At 53.6% G+C, this 16,719-nt stretch overlaps 1 protein-coding gene across 2 annotated transcripts; it reads right to left on the bottom strand.

The window, feature by feature from the left end:
* Window positions 1-697: 697 nt before the first annotated feature.
* On the bottom strand, window positions 698-8,015 carry CD74 (CD74 molecule). 2 transcript variants are annotated; one of them, XM_062587076.1, is made up of 9 exons: window positions 7,890-8,015; window positions 5,463-5,638; window positions 5,116-5,207; window positions 4,958-5,020; window positions 4,596-4,691; window positions 4,253-4,343; window positions 3,016-3,204; window positions 2,173-2,247; window positions 698-1,726 (listed from the first exon to the last, which is right to left on the bottom strand). In XM_062587076.1, the coding sequence occupies exons 1-9, from the start codon at window positions 7,964-7,966 to the stop codon at window positions 1,716-1,718; spliced, it is 870 nt and encodes a 289-aa protein (XP_062443060.1). In that variant the 5' UTR covers window positions 7,967-8,015; the 3' UTR covers window positions 698-1,715. The 2 variants fall into 2 exon arrangements, with proteins under 2 accessions (XP_062443060.1, XP_062443061.1); XM_062587077.1 differs by lacking the exon at window positions 3,016-3,204.
* Between the last annotated feature and the right edge of the window lie 8,704 nt (window positions 8,016-16,719).

Below are 16,719 nucleotides of genomic sequence, written 5' to 3'. Positions count from 1 at the left end.
AAGGAGGGTGGTTTGGGGCAGAGAATGCAGGTTGTTCCCCAACATTAATCCCCCTAGAGCATTTGTTAAAATCCTTTTACTGAGAGGCCTCAGGCTTCACCAGGCCTGAAGCTCCTGGAGAGGGGGCCTGGAGCTGTAACACTCAAGATGAGGAGACCCTGGCATGTTGGGCTGGATGGAGCAAAGAGTGCCAAGCCAGCCTGGATGTTCGTGTTCAAACATGTAAGAGCCACTGCAAGTGTTGGCCTGAGGGCTTTGTAGCAAGCCAAAGCCAGAAGGGTGTTCTCACCCCCACATCGTCATGCAACCTCTGGGTACCTGCCACCATGGCTGGGTGGTCCTCCAGCTCCACCAGCCTCTGTGGTGGCAGGGAAAGATGCTTTTCCTCTGTAAGATGAGAATGCTTGGTGCCCTTGGTCCCTGCCTGTACAGTAGAACAGTGGCAGCTTCCCCCCAACATCCTCTTGTAGTGTCCCCACAGCCACTCCGGCAGCAACGTGCACCTAGTGCCTGTGCTCCTTCCCTTGCTGTGTGAGTGAAAACAGGCGCAGATGTCCACAGAGTATCTGACTGGAAGAAGCTCTCTGTAGAGAGTGCATTTTATTGCTTCCCCCCCACACACCCCCCAGGGTGTTTTTTCTTCCCTTTTTTTTTATGGTATAGCTGCAAAATTATTGCATATCTTGCCCTGCCAGCGTTGCTATAAAGCTTTCTATTTAAAAGTTTATTTGAAATGATTAGCTTGTGAGTTCATTTATAAAGGAAAGATATGTTCAAAAAAAAATTAAAAGCCCTCTAATTCCAGCATTAGTTCCTGTTTTGGCTATTACCCACTGCTTGGCTGGTCTCAGAACTGAAGGGAAACGCTAGAAGTGAGCATCTATCCTTACAGATTTTTTTTTTTTTTTTATAAAGCACTTCAGTAGTCTAACATACCTGGTAGTCACATGTGTGTCTCCAACCTACAGGGTTAAGAAGCTCGTGGAATCTGTTTTGCTGCTGTCTTTTAATGTCCGTTCAGTAGGACCATAGATCTCTTTTCAGTATGGGTGATCCCTACACTTGCCTGGGCCCTGCTGCTGCTTGCCTGTGGCCAGGGTGCTACAGGACTGACTGGTCATGATTGGGAAAGCTGTTCTCACCAGCAGCATCTTCCTAAAAAGCTCCAAACAAACAGGAGAGGTATTCTGGGGTGGAGCCCTGCTCACAAACCTTAAGAGAGGGCAGAGAAGGCACTTTGTGGAGAAACTGCTGGGAGTCACTGAATGCAGAGGGGTCAGTGGGGCTCCATAGTGCAGAGCTAACAGGGCCCCCTGGGCTCCCCTCAAGTGATGCTGAGGCTGCCCAAGAGCTCATACCCAGCATTCGTACCAGATTAGCAAAGGGGGAAAAGAACTAGGGGTCTGATGCAGTGGAAGGTTGTACAGCGTGCTCTACCAGATATACCTATAAGGGAGCATTTTGTATCTAGCAAAGGGAACGCTCCTGCCCTTGTGCTAGCACAGAGCAAGGAGACTACCTGCAGACAAATACAGTCAACCCACTTCCATGCCCTGCAGTAGGGGAACAGAATTAGCTGCCTGAGCAGAAGTGCTCAGGATTGCCCACTATTAATAGTCTTTGGGAGAGCAATAGAAAAGCACAAATGAAATAATAAAGCAAAAACATGAGTGGAGATGCTGAAGCTGGGACAAGGCATCTGCTGGCATCCTCTTCTACTTGGTTTCTTTGAGGAAAAAAGAAAAGAACGTTAGTAAAAGATTCAGCAGGAGCTGCCCTGTTCCCTGTGGCTGCAGCCTCCGGACACTACCACCGCTGAGACCATGCATGCCTTCCTGACCTCGCTACGCGGCACCAGCAAGGTGCTGCTCCTTGGCTCGACCCAGCCTGGGGATGGTTCTATATCACAGGATGGGGCACGAGTCCCAGTCACTGCATGGACCTGACAAGCCCAGTTCACCATTAGTCCCTGCTCAGCACTGCTATGGTTCTGCTGATGCAGGGATGTTGGGGGACTGGATCTGTATTGCAGCTTCAAGCACCTCCTCTGCCCCCCTGAAGACCCCAGGGGTTTCCTCCCAGCCCACTGAGCTAATGCCACCCTACCCAAAGACCCAGGCAACTGACTTTGATGTGGCCATCCTGCCACTGTGACTGAGCTGAGCTGCTCACCTTTCTCTGCATCCAGCTTGAAAACATCCACCCCAGAGAAGATCACATCCTCCTGCTCCACAGCTCTGGGCATAGCTGCAGGGGACACAAAGTATTTCAGCATTGGGACAACAGAGGCATGCTGCCCTGTGCCACCCTCTCTGCTGGTGGCCTATTCTGCTGCTACTGCAGTCACTGCAGCAGGCCCTGGTGCCCTTTGAGGGCTCCCTTGCCAGCACAGCCGAACCATGAACAACTGTGGCTCAAGCTCAGCCGACTGCTGATGTGGTGGGATCAAGTGTGTGCCAACAGGCAGGTTAAACAACACAGTGGAAGAAGGAAACAAGGACTGTTTTCCCCTGCCTATAAAAGCTGAGGCCTTTCTGCTCTGTTTCAAGGGGCTTTATTAGGACATCAAATAACCTCACACAGAAAAGGTAGGACTCAGCCTTAGCAACAGCTGCAGCTAGGGAAGGGCTGGGGCTCCTATTCCTATGGTTTTTAGGGTCCCCTTCAGAAACAGTGGCCATAACATGATAGCACTGCATGGTGTGAGGGTTCTGAAGGGGCAAGAAAGGGCCAGACCCCCAGCACATCCTCTGGGTGGGCCCCACAGGTGCAAAAGTGGCAGGTCATTGCTGTCTCTAGAAACCTCTTCCTTCACCAGCCACCTTGTCCTGCAGTGCATGGGCTCTCTCTAATAGGGCACTGCCTAATCCTGCAATGCACTGAACCGCTTTCCAGCAGTGCTGGGCACCTTCCCAGCTCTTGGCTGAGTTCTGCTCCTTACTGAGCTCAAGAACTGGGGACAGTGACTGAAGGTGCTGCTTGTTCCTCTTTTCCTTCCCCAACCTGGTGACCTACCAGGGCAATCCAGCTTTTTCCGAGTCTCAGTGCCCTCAATCCTGGTGCCATTTTTGTAGGAGCACCAGCAGTAGCCCGTGCTGGCATTGCACTGCTTGGGAAGGTAGTCTCCATTCTCATCGCACTTGGGGCGGAAGTGACCCAGATGGACACCACCAGAATTGGCCTCCACCTGGCACTTAGTTTGCACTAGGGCAATAAAAACAAACAGGATACACCATGAGCACCTCGGGCTCTCTATTGCTCAGGAGCCTTAGAGCATTGCTCAGCCCAGAGGATAGTCCAGCCAACAGGGTTTCAGAAACCCTGGGCCAACCCCTTGACACTACACCAGCAGAGAAGCAACTGGAAAAATACTTATTTTGGAAACAAAATCCAAACTTCATTGTGATAACTGCCTTATTGGGATTATCTCCTGGGAAACCCATTTACCCTAATGACAGCAAGCAGTAAGGACCCTACTTAACAGACCACATCAACATGAATTTAAGGGGGATTGGTCTGACTGGGGCTAGGGAACAAATCTGTGTTAAGTTTCTAGGCATTGAGCTTTTAAGTTTTATTTAGCTGCTTCTGAATAGAAGGAGAAAGAGCAAACCAACTTCACCCCAGGGATATTTTTAATGCTCTCCCTCAGATCCTGAATCTTTGGTGAGAAGTGGTGATCTTTTTCTCCAAAAGTTCACTCTTCTTTCAACACTTCCGCATTTGCTTGCGGATAAGATGCAGCACCTCTGCAGCCAGCCCTTTCTGGGAGCGTGGACTTTCCTTCAGGAAGTCCTGGCTGACTTCAGCCTCTGTCCAACAAGCAGCAACTCTGCAGAGCCCGAAGGGCCATTTCTCTCCCTATGAATTTGGCTTTATTGCTGCAGATTAGAGACCCTAAAGGTACAGAAGACCAGCACTGCTGTCAGCCTTGCTGCTAAGGCTGGCATTTCAACACCTCTGTGAAAGTGGAAATCCTGACAGCTGGGGAGAGCAGTTGCCTGAACTCCTCTCTCCAGCCCAACAGCGACCCAGATGCTGCCCTGGACCCATGCCCTCACCCTCAAACAGCCGCTGTGCCCTGCCCTAAGAGCTCCCGATGGGACACGGGGGAAGGAAGAGGTTCCTAGCTGCTGGGCCACAGCTTCAGTTGCCTTTGGGGTGCTCTTGTGCTGTACCCTCTTGGGATGCAATTGTTACTGAAGGGCTAGTCCTAACCCTCCCTTAATTCAGTAGCCCCCACTCGCATTACCTCTCTCTGCTGGGATTGCTGACTTCTCATCCTTCTGGGGGTTTTTGGCCAGTTGAAACAGCAGCCACTTGTGCATCCAGGATTCAAAGGACTGCAAGAAGGGGAAAACAGCACAGGGTAACCAGGAGAAAGGAGCATGCCTGAAAGGGACACACGCCCTGCTGCAGGCTCCAGCTCAGAGCAGCGACAGCTGTGTGCACATCCCTCCATCCCTGAGGGTTGGGACATGAGCCTGGCACAATAAGGATTTTGCATGTCCAGGTGGAGACACACCCGTCCCTCCTGAGGGAAAAGCAGGGTGCTTCTGCAAGGGGGCAAGGCAGGACAGCAGCCACACACTGACCTTCCACTCTGCATCAGTCATGGTCTTCTTCAGGAGCTTCAGGTTGGTCATCAGGCTGTCCTTCAGCTCTGGGAAGGTCTTCTTTGGGTCTGCTTGCTGCAGAGACAACCAGAAGAGCAAGACAGGGCAAATAAAAAAGGCAGGATGGGATGAAGCTCTCATCAACCAGAGAGGTATTACAAGAGTCCAGGAGCTCCTGCCCAAGAGACCCTGAGGGTGCAGGAGGGGAACTCCCAGTGCAGTCAAAGGACAGCTCAAAGCAGAGTCCCACTTCCTCCAGCAGCACAGAGGGTAGTTGTGCCGTGGGGGTCCTGGCACGCCCTGGCAGTGCCTTTGCACCAGAAAACACACGGGAATCTTACCAGCAGCAGGTGCTTCACTTGGTCCTCCGTTTTGTTGCTGAGGGGCCCCATGATCTCCATAGGCTAAAGAGAAAATTCAAATGGGAAGAGTCAGCCCAAGGCCTGGCAGCAGGCCAGGAGGCAGCAGCCAGTGCAAAGCAGGGGTGGGCTCCTCCTACCGTTTTGTCTGAAGAGGAGGAAAGTGGCAGATCCATCATGGCCAGGGGCATGTTCACCATGGCCATCCGCATCTTGCTCACGGGCTTGGCACCTGCCGAGAAAGGAACAATGTGAGGAGGACCAAGAAAAGGGACTGTCCCCTCTTCTCCAACCCTCTCCTGCATGGTCATGTTCTGCAAGATGCAACTGCACCAGGGAAATGCCCTCAACAACCCCGAGGAGCTGTCACTGCCCAGAAAACCAAGCCTGTTTCTAGGTATCTCCTTCTGCTGCCCTTGGTTTTGATGGTCAAGCAAGACCAGCTGCATTTCCCTGGCCACCTCCCACCATGACCACCACTACTGACTTGGGGGTAGTTTCCTCTGCAGTGACTCCAGTTGCAGGGTCTGTGAGGTCTTGATCAGCTTGCTGATCTGCCCGCCCTGCTGGTAGACAAAGTAGACTGTCACAGCCTGGCCGGCGATCAGCAGGGCCACCAGGATGGAGAGCACGGAGAAGGCGGCTTTGCGGCCAAATGCAGATCTGCAAAACATGAAGGAGGGAGCTCAGGGCCCGTGCTGCTCTCCTTCTGGAAGCTGGAAATGTTCACAAAACTTTGCTGTAAGGGTGCTGAGGCAGAGATGAAGAAGCTGCATTCCTAGTGCTTTGCTCAACCTGTATGTCAACAGCCCAACTATGGGGATTTCCAGTTCACACTCCGAGAAGGCTGCAGCACAGGCTACAGGAAACACACTTGTATTCTTCGATCTCTGCCCCACAAAATCCTCATGCCAGACTATGGACCACCCTAACTAACCTCTGTCAACTGCAGCAAAACAAAGGCACTTTAAGTACCACTAGCTCCAGCAGGCCAGTGGGGGAGCAGGCACTGGCTGCTGGCAGCATGCAGAAGTGAAATTTCAGTGTTAAGGTTACTTCTGCACATTCAGGGGAACCGAAACCTGCTTGGCGTAGGTGGGACTCACACAGACGGGGCAGACAAGCGTGTAGGCCCAAGAGCATGGCAGGGGCCAGAGGCTGAGTGCCTGCACACTGTAAGGGGGTTTCAGGACACGTCACATAGCTACAGGGATAGCAGCCCAGCTGGGGCATTCCCTTTTGCTAGAACAAGCAGAGGGTGCAGTCATTTGGGAAAGACTGTGGGTCCCCATGAACAGAGGGCACATCCCAAGGGATGCCAGGCTGTATGTACTTTTTAAAAGTAAAGAAGGTGCATGAGCAAGACACCCCACTGCCATCTAAAGCAAAACTCACGCAAAGGGTGTCCCACACAGATGCACGAAGGTGAAGCAGGTACCCAGCCAGCAACACACACAGGTGCCATGGTGAACTCAGTATTTCTTTACAAGCTGCTGGCAGCGGGCAAGGTCCCAGACACATGAGTGGGACAGGCCAGGCAGTCACAGGCAGGTCTTTGACCTGAGTCTGCTGGCAGGAGATGGCTTTAGCAAGACTACAAATTGAAAACAGGTGCCAAAGAAATGCAAAGAGAGGAAGTGCTAGGCTCTCAAGTGCCAAATTCAACCTGGCAGGGGTGGGAGAACAGATCAGTTTGCTTGGGAGGGGCCTACACAGCTCCACAGGTGGCAGGCGCAGAGCTTGGCAGTGGCTCAGGAGCACCTGATGCCAGACCAGTCGTAAAATCCTTATGGTCCCCTTCTTCCTTGTCCATGCAATCTGACTCCCTTTCTCTTGCTCTTTTCTGTGAGAGTATTTCTTCCCCTCCGGAAAAATAAAAGAGGTAAAAATAGCACGTTGGGGCAGATTGTCTGACGCTCTTTCAAGCATCAAGGCGCCCTTTCCAGCAGAGCTGCCTCAAAAGCCACCTTCCCCCGGGGAAGCAGCAGGAAAGGCCAACAGCCTCGGGATACAGCCTCCCTGCCGGCCCGCCTGCCTGGCTACTCCTGATGTCAGCAGGTCCCAGCCGTCTGATTGGCTGAGGTGTTTCTCTCCCCCCCCCCCCCCCGGGTGGGGAAAGGTGGCTGGGAGATGACTCTGGACCTGGGGGATGACTGGGGACAGGGGGGCAGCCCTACATTGCTGGGGGGGGGGAGGCGCCCCACATTGCCGAGGGTGGGGGGGTATGTCCACACCATGCCCATGGCCACCCTAGGCACCCTTGTGCTCTGTGGCTACGCCACATCCCCTCGGCCCCATAGCCATGCCGAGCCCCTCTTGGCCCAACTGGGTCCCATTTGACCCCAAAACCATACCATACCCGCCTTGGCCCAACTCGCCACCTTGCGCCCCATAGCCACGCCATGCCCTCTGTGGCCCAACTGGGCCCCATCTAGCCCCAGAGCCAGATCACACCCCTGCCCTTGGCCCCATCTGGCCCTACAGCCATACCACGTCCCCTCAGCCCAACCAGGCCCCGTCTGGCCCCACAGATGCACCGACACCCCCTTGGTCCAACCAAGCCCCATGGCTGTGCCAAGACCCCCCTTGGCTTAACCGGGCCCCATAGCCACACCAAGATCCCCTTGGCCCAACCAAGCCCTACATGGCCCTGTAGCCATGCCGAGACCCCCTTGGTGCAACCAAGCCCCCTAACCATGCCGAGACCCCCTTGGCCCAACTGGGCCCCATAGTCGCACCAAGACCCCCTTGGCCCAACTGGGCCCCATAGTCGCACCAAGACCCCCTTGGCCCAACTGGGCCCCATTCGGCCCCAGGGCCACGCAGAGATCTCCTTGGCCCAACCGAGCCCCCCGGCCATGCCGCGGCCCCCTCGGCCCAACCGAGCCCCCACAGGCTCGCCTTCCCCCCGCACCTCTGGGGCTCGGCGACGTGCACGACGCCGCTGCCGCGGTCGGAGGTGGAGAGCAGGTCCCGCTGGTCCTCGGCCATGGCTCCGCCGCGCCGCTGCCGCCGTCGGGGAAATGGGCGCCGGGGGCGCCGCGCCGGGAAATACCCCCGGCCCCGCCGCCCCGGGGCTCCGGCGAGGAGCCCCATTGGCTGCCGCGGGCCGCGTCACCTGTTGCCAGGCAGAGCTCCGCGCGCCGGGTGCCCGCTCGGCTCGCGCTGCGGGTCCTGCGGCGGCGCGGGCGCGGGGCGCGCTCCGTGCGGGCCCCCCGCGCCCCGGCCTGCTCCCCCCTGCCTGTGCTGGCAGGGAAAAGCTGCTTTTATTTTACTGTGTGATCCGGGTGCCCTTCAGCAGCCCCCCCCTCCCGCCCCCCGAGGGCTGCGGGCCCCCCTCAGCCGGGAAAATCCACAGGTCGCTGCGGGGTTTTCAGCAGCACGGAGCGGGTAACGCTTAAAGGACTGCGGAGTGTTTTCAGGCCCTCTTGGGCACTTTTCACCTGCCGTGGCCGGGCTGGGGTGCCAGGCTGAAAAAACAAGAGAGCGGAAGCAGCCCCAAGAGGCGGCCGCCCTGGCTTTGCTAAGCAGCGGCGGGAGAAAGGCAGCCCAGGGTCTCCCCGGCGGGCTGGGGGGCCGCGCGCAGCCTGCCCCGCTGCCCCGCGCGCAGAGGAGCCCGGCCTCGCCGTCTCCAGCGTTAGGACCCAGCGCCGCCTCGGCACGCTCCGGGCAGGAGTGGTGCTCGGGGTGTGAAATTCAGCCTGCGCGCGCATTCGCTGGCATCACTGGTTACCGGGTAAACCTCTGCACTCGCAGCTCGAAACCCGTAAAGTTTTTACTGGGCAGCTGGAACGAGCTCAGGAAGACTTCTCTAACTGTTGCATGAGTTTTGCTAGCCCAGCTCTAGAGCTCTCTAGCTGGCCAGGACTGAGTTGCAAAGCCAATAGCAGTTCCAGCACACAGCCCAACTGCCCCCTTCAAGGCATCCTTATCCACCTGGCATAAATGAGGCAATGATTCCTGCTGAGTTAAATATAACGACCCCCCACTGGTCACCAGCCCTCTGGCTCTGATTTTAGATGCAGCCTTGCTCTGAGCTGCTCAGATTGCCCCCAAAGGCAGCACAGCAATGCCTGAGCTCTCTCCATCCTCCGCTTGTTTTGTCGTAAGGGAGCCCTGTTCTCCCCTGCTACGTGTGTCAGCCAGGCTGGGACCTGAATTCCCCAAGCCGTGGGGATGGAGAAGGGATAGTCTGGTCCAGGCTAGCTCCCAGCGCTTAGATCTTGCTCTGTGCAGACTGGCTTGTCTTCCTGGATGCAGCTGGACGTGCCATTGCTGCCTGGTGGCCAGGCAAACCTCCGTTTGCTCTGCACTATGGAAACACCTTGCTTCTCTTACCTAACCTTGACACTGAGGTTTTTCCAGGGATCCAGTTAGCTGAGAAATCAGGTTTAATGAAAAATGCAAAAGCATTTATGAAGACTCTGGCTGAATCTCTCAGGAGATGCTGATTCTGGAGGAGACGCTGGTCCTGCCCAGCCTGTGCCCTGGCTCCTGCGCGGAGCCTGCCCCGGGAACAGCATGCCTGGCGTGGTGGGAAGCACAGGCCTGGTGCCGCACGGCCAGACGGGCATGGCTGGAGCAACGCACCAGGGAAACCCTGGGGATGCCCAGAACCACCTGTGGACATTCATGGATGACGTGGGTGTTTGTTCAGCTGCACCTCCGCGTTCCTGCTCTGTGCCCAAGCACTGGAGATCTGCGGGGCGCATCCTGCCCAGGTCCTGCTCCCATGAGCAGTGCACGTGGCACGTTCAGGCTGGCCCCGCACCGTGCTGCAGCGCAGCGAGGAGCTCTGACGACGCAGAGATGTCCCCACTCGGCCCTGGGGCGGGCAGAGCTTCGTGGCTGCCACGCTGCCTGCGCCGCTGCTGGGCTTGGCTGTGAACGCCCGTCCTCGCCAGCACCCTGCCTCGTGGGCAGCCCCAGCAGCTGTTTTGAAGACAGATTGCTTCTCATGGATGCACAGTCACAGCTGACCTCTCCAACCAGGGGGCTGGAAAGGACCCACGGAGCCCAGCGAGCCCCGGGCACGTTTCCGTGCCTAGCCTCAGTGCGAAAGGGGAACTATGGAAAGTCTCAGTAGGAACTCAGCAAATGAAACTAACAGTGATTCCACTGGAGATGTGCCCAATTCTGCAAATTTTGCTGTGCGGGTAGGGGGAGAAGACTCACGCTCATCCCTGCGTGAGCCAAAGGAGGCAGCGGGGTTGCTTCCACGTGTAGGTCGCCCCCGTAGTCAAAGCCAGGTCACAGATTTTCACCACTGAATCAAGCATCTCTTTTCTATCAACCTTTCCAGTACATCACCCTACGCCTTTAAGCACAGGGCGGGATGCATTTTAGGTCTGTAAATCAATTTTCCAAGGAAAATGCAGACCCTACCATAGCAGCTTTCAGCCCTCCTTTTTCCCAGGTGTTTCTTCCATAGCCTCAGAGTGACACCTGGAGCCAGGCAAGCTGGGGTGGAAACCAAGTCCCTGCACCTCTGCAGCACATGAGGGCTCCAGCCAGGGTCTCAGAGGGCTCTGAAGAAGTGGAAACAAAGCTTTCCTCCTCGTGACCCTGTTCAGAGACGTCCATAAATTGCCCCCAAATATATTTTCACTGCCCCCCAGGCTTCAGATATGCAGGAATCAGGACAGCCACATTTTGTGCTACCCATGAAAATCTTGATAATATGATAAATCTTGATTATAGGAATCTAGGGAACTGGCTGTCTGTTTTGGGGGGAACCAAACCACTTCGATATCTGACAGACAGACTACAGTCGTCGGGATACTTAGTTCAGACATGCCTGTACTCAAAGACCCAGGCAGGCAGCTATCATTTCAGGCGTGGAGCTGGAAATAACCCTGTGGGCATTCACGTGACGTCATTTGTCACCAAGCAAAACCTCCTCTTCGCGGTCCTCAGCTCACAGTTCCCAGTGCGAAGCTGAAGAAACGTGGATGTCATCTCGCAGGCAGTGAGAAATACTACTCTGCGGTATGGGATCAGCTCTCCTCGAGGGGCTCTGCTGCAAAGTGATTGCAGAGCAATCCAGAGCACGAGGCCACCAAGATTTGCCAGCAGATCTGTTCCCACCTTGTGCCTTACACCACTTGCCCGTTCTCAGCAAGCCCAGAAATCGACTTTGCTGGATGATTTGAGGACAAAACTCAAACTTCCATTCTTTTTGGAGGACAGAAGCAAGGAGTTTGGTTCAGACCTCTTCCTACTGCTAAGGCAGAGCCTGCCGCAGAGCGATGCTCCACTTCGTGACAGGGCAGTGTAGCACCAGCTGCCACCAGGCAGCTATCTGGGGCATGCAGCGCTGCGTTGCTGCGATTTATTTCTTGATCTTGCCCTCAGGCAGTGCACGTTTGTGTTTCCTCATGCTGCGAGTGTTGCTGTTACAACAGAAATCCAACCCTACAGTGACATGCTGCAGCTAAAGCTGCTTTGGACAGTTTGGAGCAAGTGCTCCTCTCCGTCTGTGGGGACGGGCGAGGAGGCTGGGCGTCAGCGGAGGGGAGCGCGGGCCGGGGGCTGGGGTGCTGCACCCCGAGCAGCTGGGAGCACTGCTGTGCCCTCCGCAGGGCAGGCGTTTCTTCAGGGGAGGGTTAGGTTAAACAGCGCGAGCCTTTCACTGCCAGCCGTGCACGCCCGCCGCCCACGCGTCCTTCCTCCGCTGCACCGCCGCAGCCTAATGCAAACTCATCCAGCTGGGGAGAAACCACCGCTGCTGCGCTGGGTTGTTTTTGCAGGCCAGTAGATTGTTCCCGTGACTGCATGAGACCAGAGAGCCGACTTTGAAGGGGCCGGAACAGGCAGCAAAGGGGTTTCACGCCTACCCGGCCCCCCGGGACGCACGTTGCATGGCCCCCTCTGAAAAGGGAACTGTCTGGCTGCCCCATTTCTATTCCTGCTTCGCCGGTTCCGCCCGGGGGGGGTTTCGCGCCGAGGCAGGCGCGGTGCAGGCAGTCCTTCCGAAGGAAGGCAGGTCGGCCGGAAAACAAACGCGATTTTGCTGCTAACCGCGCGGCGGCTGGCGGGGCGGGAGGGCCCCGCAGGGCAGCGGCGCCGCGGGACCGCGCAGCGGACGCCGCCGCGCCTCGAGCCCCGCGCGGGGACCTTCAGCCTCGCCGCGCCTCGCGTGGGCCAGCCTGAGCAGCCTCCCGGGCCGAGACCGACTTAGCCTGAGAACGTAAAATGCAGGATGCGCTTTGACAGTAAGAGGCTCTCGTGTGCAAGGCAGTCTTGCATTACACGAAGCGCGTGTGAAAGCTCTCGGGGTGCGCCTGGGGGTAACGGGAACAAACGCTGCGCGTTTCCTCCTGTTGCGTTACGCGCTGCGACCGACCAGGACGCTGAGCGCGGCCACGCGCTGACGCGGCCTCCGGGCTCGGCGCCGTTCGGGGCTCTTACGCCCAGAAATCCTCCTTCGGAGTTAACTGCGCGCTTAAACTCCCAGAAGCTACGCTGAAAGATAAGCCGGTTTTCAATGTCGTTCGGAAGGGGGTATGGATCGTGGGGGCTGCCCTGGGTAAACGCCTCCCTCGCCGTACCCAAGCACTAGGTTGCATGCTCTTTGTAACGTGCTGCTAACACTCAGTGGCATCGTTATTAGTAGGCGTAAAGTGGCTTAAAGTATTAAAGTATTAATGGATTTAGCGCCCTTTCGCTTTCCCAAAACGGATTGACGTGATTTCAGTCACTTGATAAGAGAAAGCTGTTAGGTAAGGCACCTAATCCTTCCTGTGCAAGAGGCTCTATTACAATCCTCTTGCTCCGGTCCGAAGCGCGGGCTGCTCTGAGAAATGCTGCCGTAGCGTCCTCCGCCACGCAACGCTCTGCCCGTGGGCCAGCCGGGAGAGGGAAGCACCGCGTTCCCAAAGCCGCTGCCTTTGCCCGTTGCTGCGGCTCACCACGAGTCTGAACCTTTCGTGATTCTGCTCAAAAAACGCTCCCCTAATTAAGCCATCGCTCATTTACGCGGGACAACATAGGTGCAGAAAAATGCTGCAGTTCTCTCGCCAAGTGATGCTTTATGTTGGAGCCACTTAAAATCCTGCTCCGCGAGGAAGGAACGATAGCTAGCCAGTGCGTCTCTGTTTTCATCTTAAACTTGGAATTGGAAATACAGTTAGGGCATACGCCTTGTTTTCCTTGCTTCAGCTTCACAGGTTATGACGCACCAAGTCCCAGTGAAGTTGTGCAGATGAGTCAAAATCGCTTTCCCAGTCTGCTACGTAAAATCCGCCAGAGGAACCCCGCCGAGGGCCGAGGGCGCTGCGCCTCCTTGCCGTACCTGAGCGGCCTTCACCTCGTCCGGTGCGGGGCCGAGCGGGCTCTGCAGCTGCCCGGAGGGGAACACGCGTTTTTAGCAGCTGGACTAAAGCAAGTCAGCGGGAAGAGAGCCGGGGGACTGGTTTTCAGCTGATAGACTTAAAATGGCTCCGGATCAGAGGGAGCTAAGACAGCTAAAATCGTTATTTTGGGGTAAAGGGGCTTCTAGGCGAAGGCAGCGGAGGTCTTTTGGTTCCTTCCCCCTCTACCTGAAATTAAGGGGTGGGCAGTGGTGCTGGGCCCGTGGAGGAAACGATTTGTGCCACAGGCAGAGTCACTTGTTTTTTAAGGAGTGCAGCTGGATTTGATACCCAGCGTTTGTTCCCTGATTGACAAGAAGTAAGACCAAGCTACAGAGAGAGAATTTGTGCTAGAAATGGTTTTCTGTAAGATGATTCTTATGCTGAATTTATGCGTGCGCATGCAAAAAGCAGAGGCAGTCTGTATTAGAGCTCCTATTTCGATATTTTTGGCTTTGGGTCATTTTGAGAGCCACTCAACTCTAGTATAATATGTTGAACTTGACAGACTGGGCAATCAGAATTTAGTGCCGGTCTTTATCCTAATAATATATAAACTGGAGTATTTTCCTAGGATTTAACGCCCTGGTTTGAGCAGCTTGACACATTACTGCTGCTGAAAGCAGTGGGTTCATCTTTTTTCCGCACATCATTTTGTTCTGGCACAGGGACTGGAGGTAGGAATGAGTGTTAGTGGTGCTGGTGGTTTTGTTTACAATGAAATAGATAGAGAAAAAGAACAGTTACTGAAACTGTAAATGGCTTTTAATGACAGGATGTACAAAACGTAGACTATTGTTTTGAAGCAATAGGTAACTGCCTTTTTTCTTGTCTTTTAATAGCATATTCAAATAAAACCTTTGCCAGATGAAGTGGCAAGGTCTTCATGACATCTTGGTTGGTAATGATAACCCTGCACTGCAATGCTATTTCACTCCAAACGGAGTGGACAACGTGACGTGTTCTTACAAGGATGTTAAGAGTTAGACTTCAGAAAAATCTTGAGTTACTCCAGCTAAAGAACTTCATTCGTAAATTCAGTTAAAGATAATAATGATATCAACCTGGAGAAGCTTCTTTAACTGCAGAAATATTTGAGTAAACACTGCAGGTAAGTTCAGACTGTTAGGAATAGTATTTCTTTTCTTTTGTTTTGTTTTGTTTTGTTTTGTTTTGTTTTGTTTTGTTTTGTTTTGTTTTGTTTTGTTTTTTTTGAATGGTCAAAAAACAAGCCCGTATTCAGTAGCACTAACTTGACAATCTTGAATACTTTGAAACTTGGTGCCAAGTATTTTATATACTTGCTATTAATTGCTTCAAAATTGATTGCAGTAAAATTATTCACTTTGGCTTTCTAGATATGATAGTTAAGGCATGCTGGCTAGTTACTGGCTGTCTAGTTAATAATCACTTGTCTATCTGAGATGAAGAAGTTGTATAGAGTATCCAAGTCTAAGCTTCATTTATGGCTTCAAAGTGATCTCACCATCACAATCTGATTAAACAAATTTGTTTTTAATAAGGTATACTTGAAACAGATTACAGTGAAATTGATCTTAAATGCCCTTTTTCATGACTGCCAAGAGAGTATTTAATTTAAGTGAAAAAAAATTGTGTTTGATTCATATTGGGTAAGTTTGTGTACCGCTTTTACAGCATTATGTAATATCCTCAGAGACATATAGCTCTTCACATTAAGGACATTATCTTTGTGGTACCATATTTATTCATTACAAGGATAGTTAGGGAGAAATGTGGAAGATCAACTCAAGATCTTGAAATGCAAAGAATTTGACCTAATTGGTATACTTCTGAGTCTGAAAGATAGTCCTACCTACCTACTTGTCACCAATCTACCTTAAATGATGTCTATGAAATGTAATCTCTGTAGGTAAAAATATTTTTGCTTCCAGTAGTTTATGAGTTTTAATGCTGCTGCTTAGATTAACAACAGTTTGTATTACTGCCATGCAATTGAGTTAACATTTGTGTTTTCCTGCATTTCTGCTTGTATGTGCTTATTTTTAAATAGCTAGCTTTGCAGTGCGACAGAATAACGAGCTTTAGAAAATCAGGAGTGAAAAGAGAGAGACCCCTCGGTGAAAACCCATTGACTTTCAGGCCATGAACTGCAGTGGCCCAGCCGCGTGTTGGTGAACGTTGCATGAACTTACCAGGAAAAGAAGTTATGGAGCTCTTTGGAAAAGTGCTGGTAAGACGATGTGCCGAATCATCTCGAGATTTTCATTTGTTTTCGTATTAGTGTTTATTATGTAGTAGATATTTTCAACTGTTTTAGCTTTGGCAGTACTATGCTTTTTTTTTTTTTTTTTTTTTTTTTTTGTCTTAGGTGTATTTATCAAGGCTTGATAAATGCCTGCACGTTCCCAAGCATGCTTTCCTATTAGTAATGTAGAAACAAGCTTTTGAACTAAAAATTGATTACTTCTGTCATGTCCAATGGTGTTTATACATTAAGTACAGCGATCTTCTGAGGGTTGTTAGAAATACCCTCTCTTGCCCAGTGACTTCCACCTTTTCACATCTGCAAGGCAAAAGCTATGGTTTTTGGCACTTACCATAAAAGTTGCCTTTGATTTTTTTTTCAGCACTCTCTCTGCTTGTTCTGCTAGAAACTGCACAGACTGCCCTGGCTCACCGCCACAGGAGCCCACCTCGAGGTGGCCCTTCCCTTCTCAGAGATGCCTGTGACCCCACTAGAGAGCGCTAGAGCAAGCTATGGGGAAACTGAGGCACAGGGTGGTGGCACCTCAGGTAGTGGTGGGAAGGAGTGTGATGTCTGTGATCTAACCTTATGCTGCCTTTAGCTTCACCCCTCGTATGTGCACAGGGACGAGGGGTCTCAGCTGCCGTTGGGACACCCCTCCTGCCGTAACCGTCACAGTCCCTTGCCAAAGACAGGTTCACGTAGCGGTGAGATCCCAGCACACACAGCGAAACGGGGGACTCCCCGCCGCAGGACGTCGTGGGGGCCAAAAGCATCTGTGGGTTCAGAGGCGGTCTAGGAGATTTGACCGGAGAATGGGCCAGCAGCAACCAGAAAAGATGCTCCCTCTGAGGTGCCCATGAGGCCCTATCCCAGCGGGGACGGCGCGGTCCTTCCTGGCTGTCCGCTCTGCCCTCACTCTGGCCACTCTTCTGCAAGTCAGCGAGCCTCCCCAAGCCCCGAGAGCCCCGCGCCACCCCGTCTGCTAAACCACAGGGCCTCCGTCACCGCTGCGGCTCTGCAGCGCGCTTGCGGGAGCCCAGTGGTGACCCGGACTGTGCCCCGGGACACTGCCGACCATGACATCTTGGGGTGTCCCCACACCACCCTCTGGGCCCTGCTAGCCAAGGACGAGCAAAATCCATCACTGCTGGGTGAGCAGCAGT

Source organism: Rhea pennata, chromosome 14, assembly GCF_028389875.1.
Source record: "Rhea pennata isolate bPtePen1 chromosome 14, bPtePen1.pri, whole genome shotgun sequence".
Taxonomy (NCBI): domain Eukaryota; kingdom Metazoa; phylum Chordata; class Aves; order Rheiformes; family Rheidae; genus Rhea; species Rhea pennata.
Note: the sequence above shows the minus strand (reverse complement) of the source record. Positions and strands in the feature narration are given on the sequence as shown.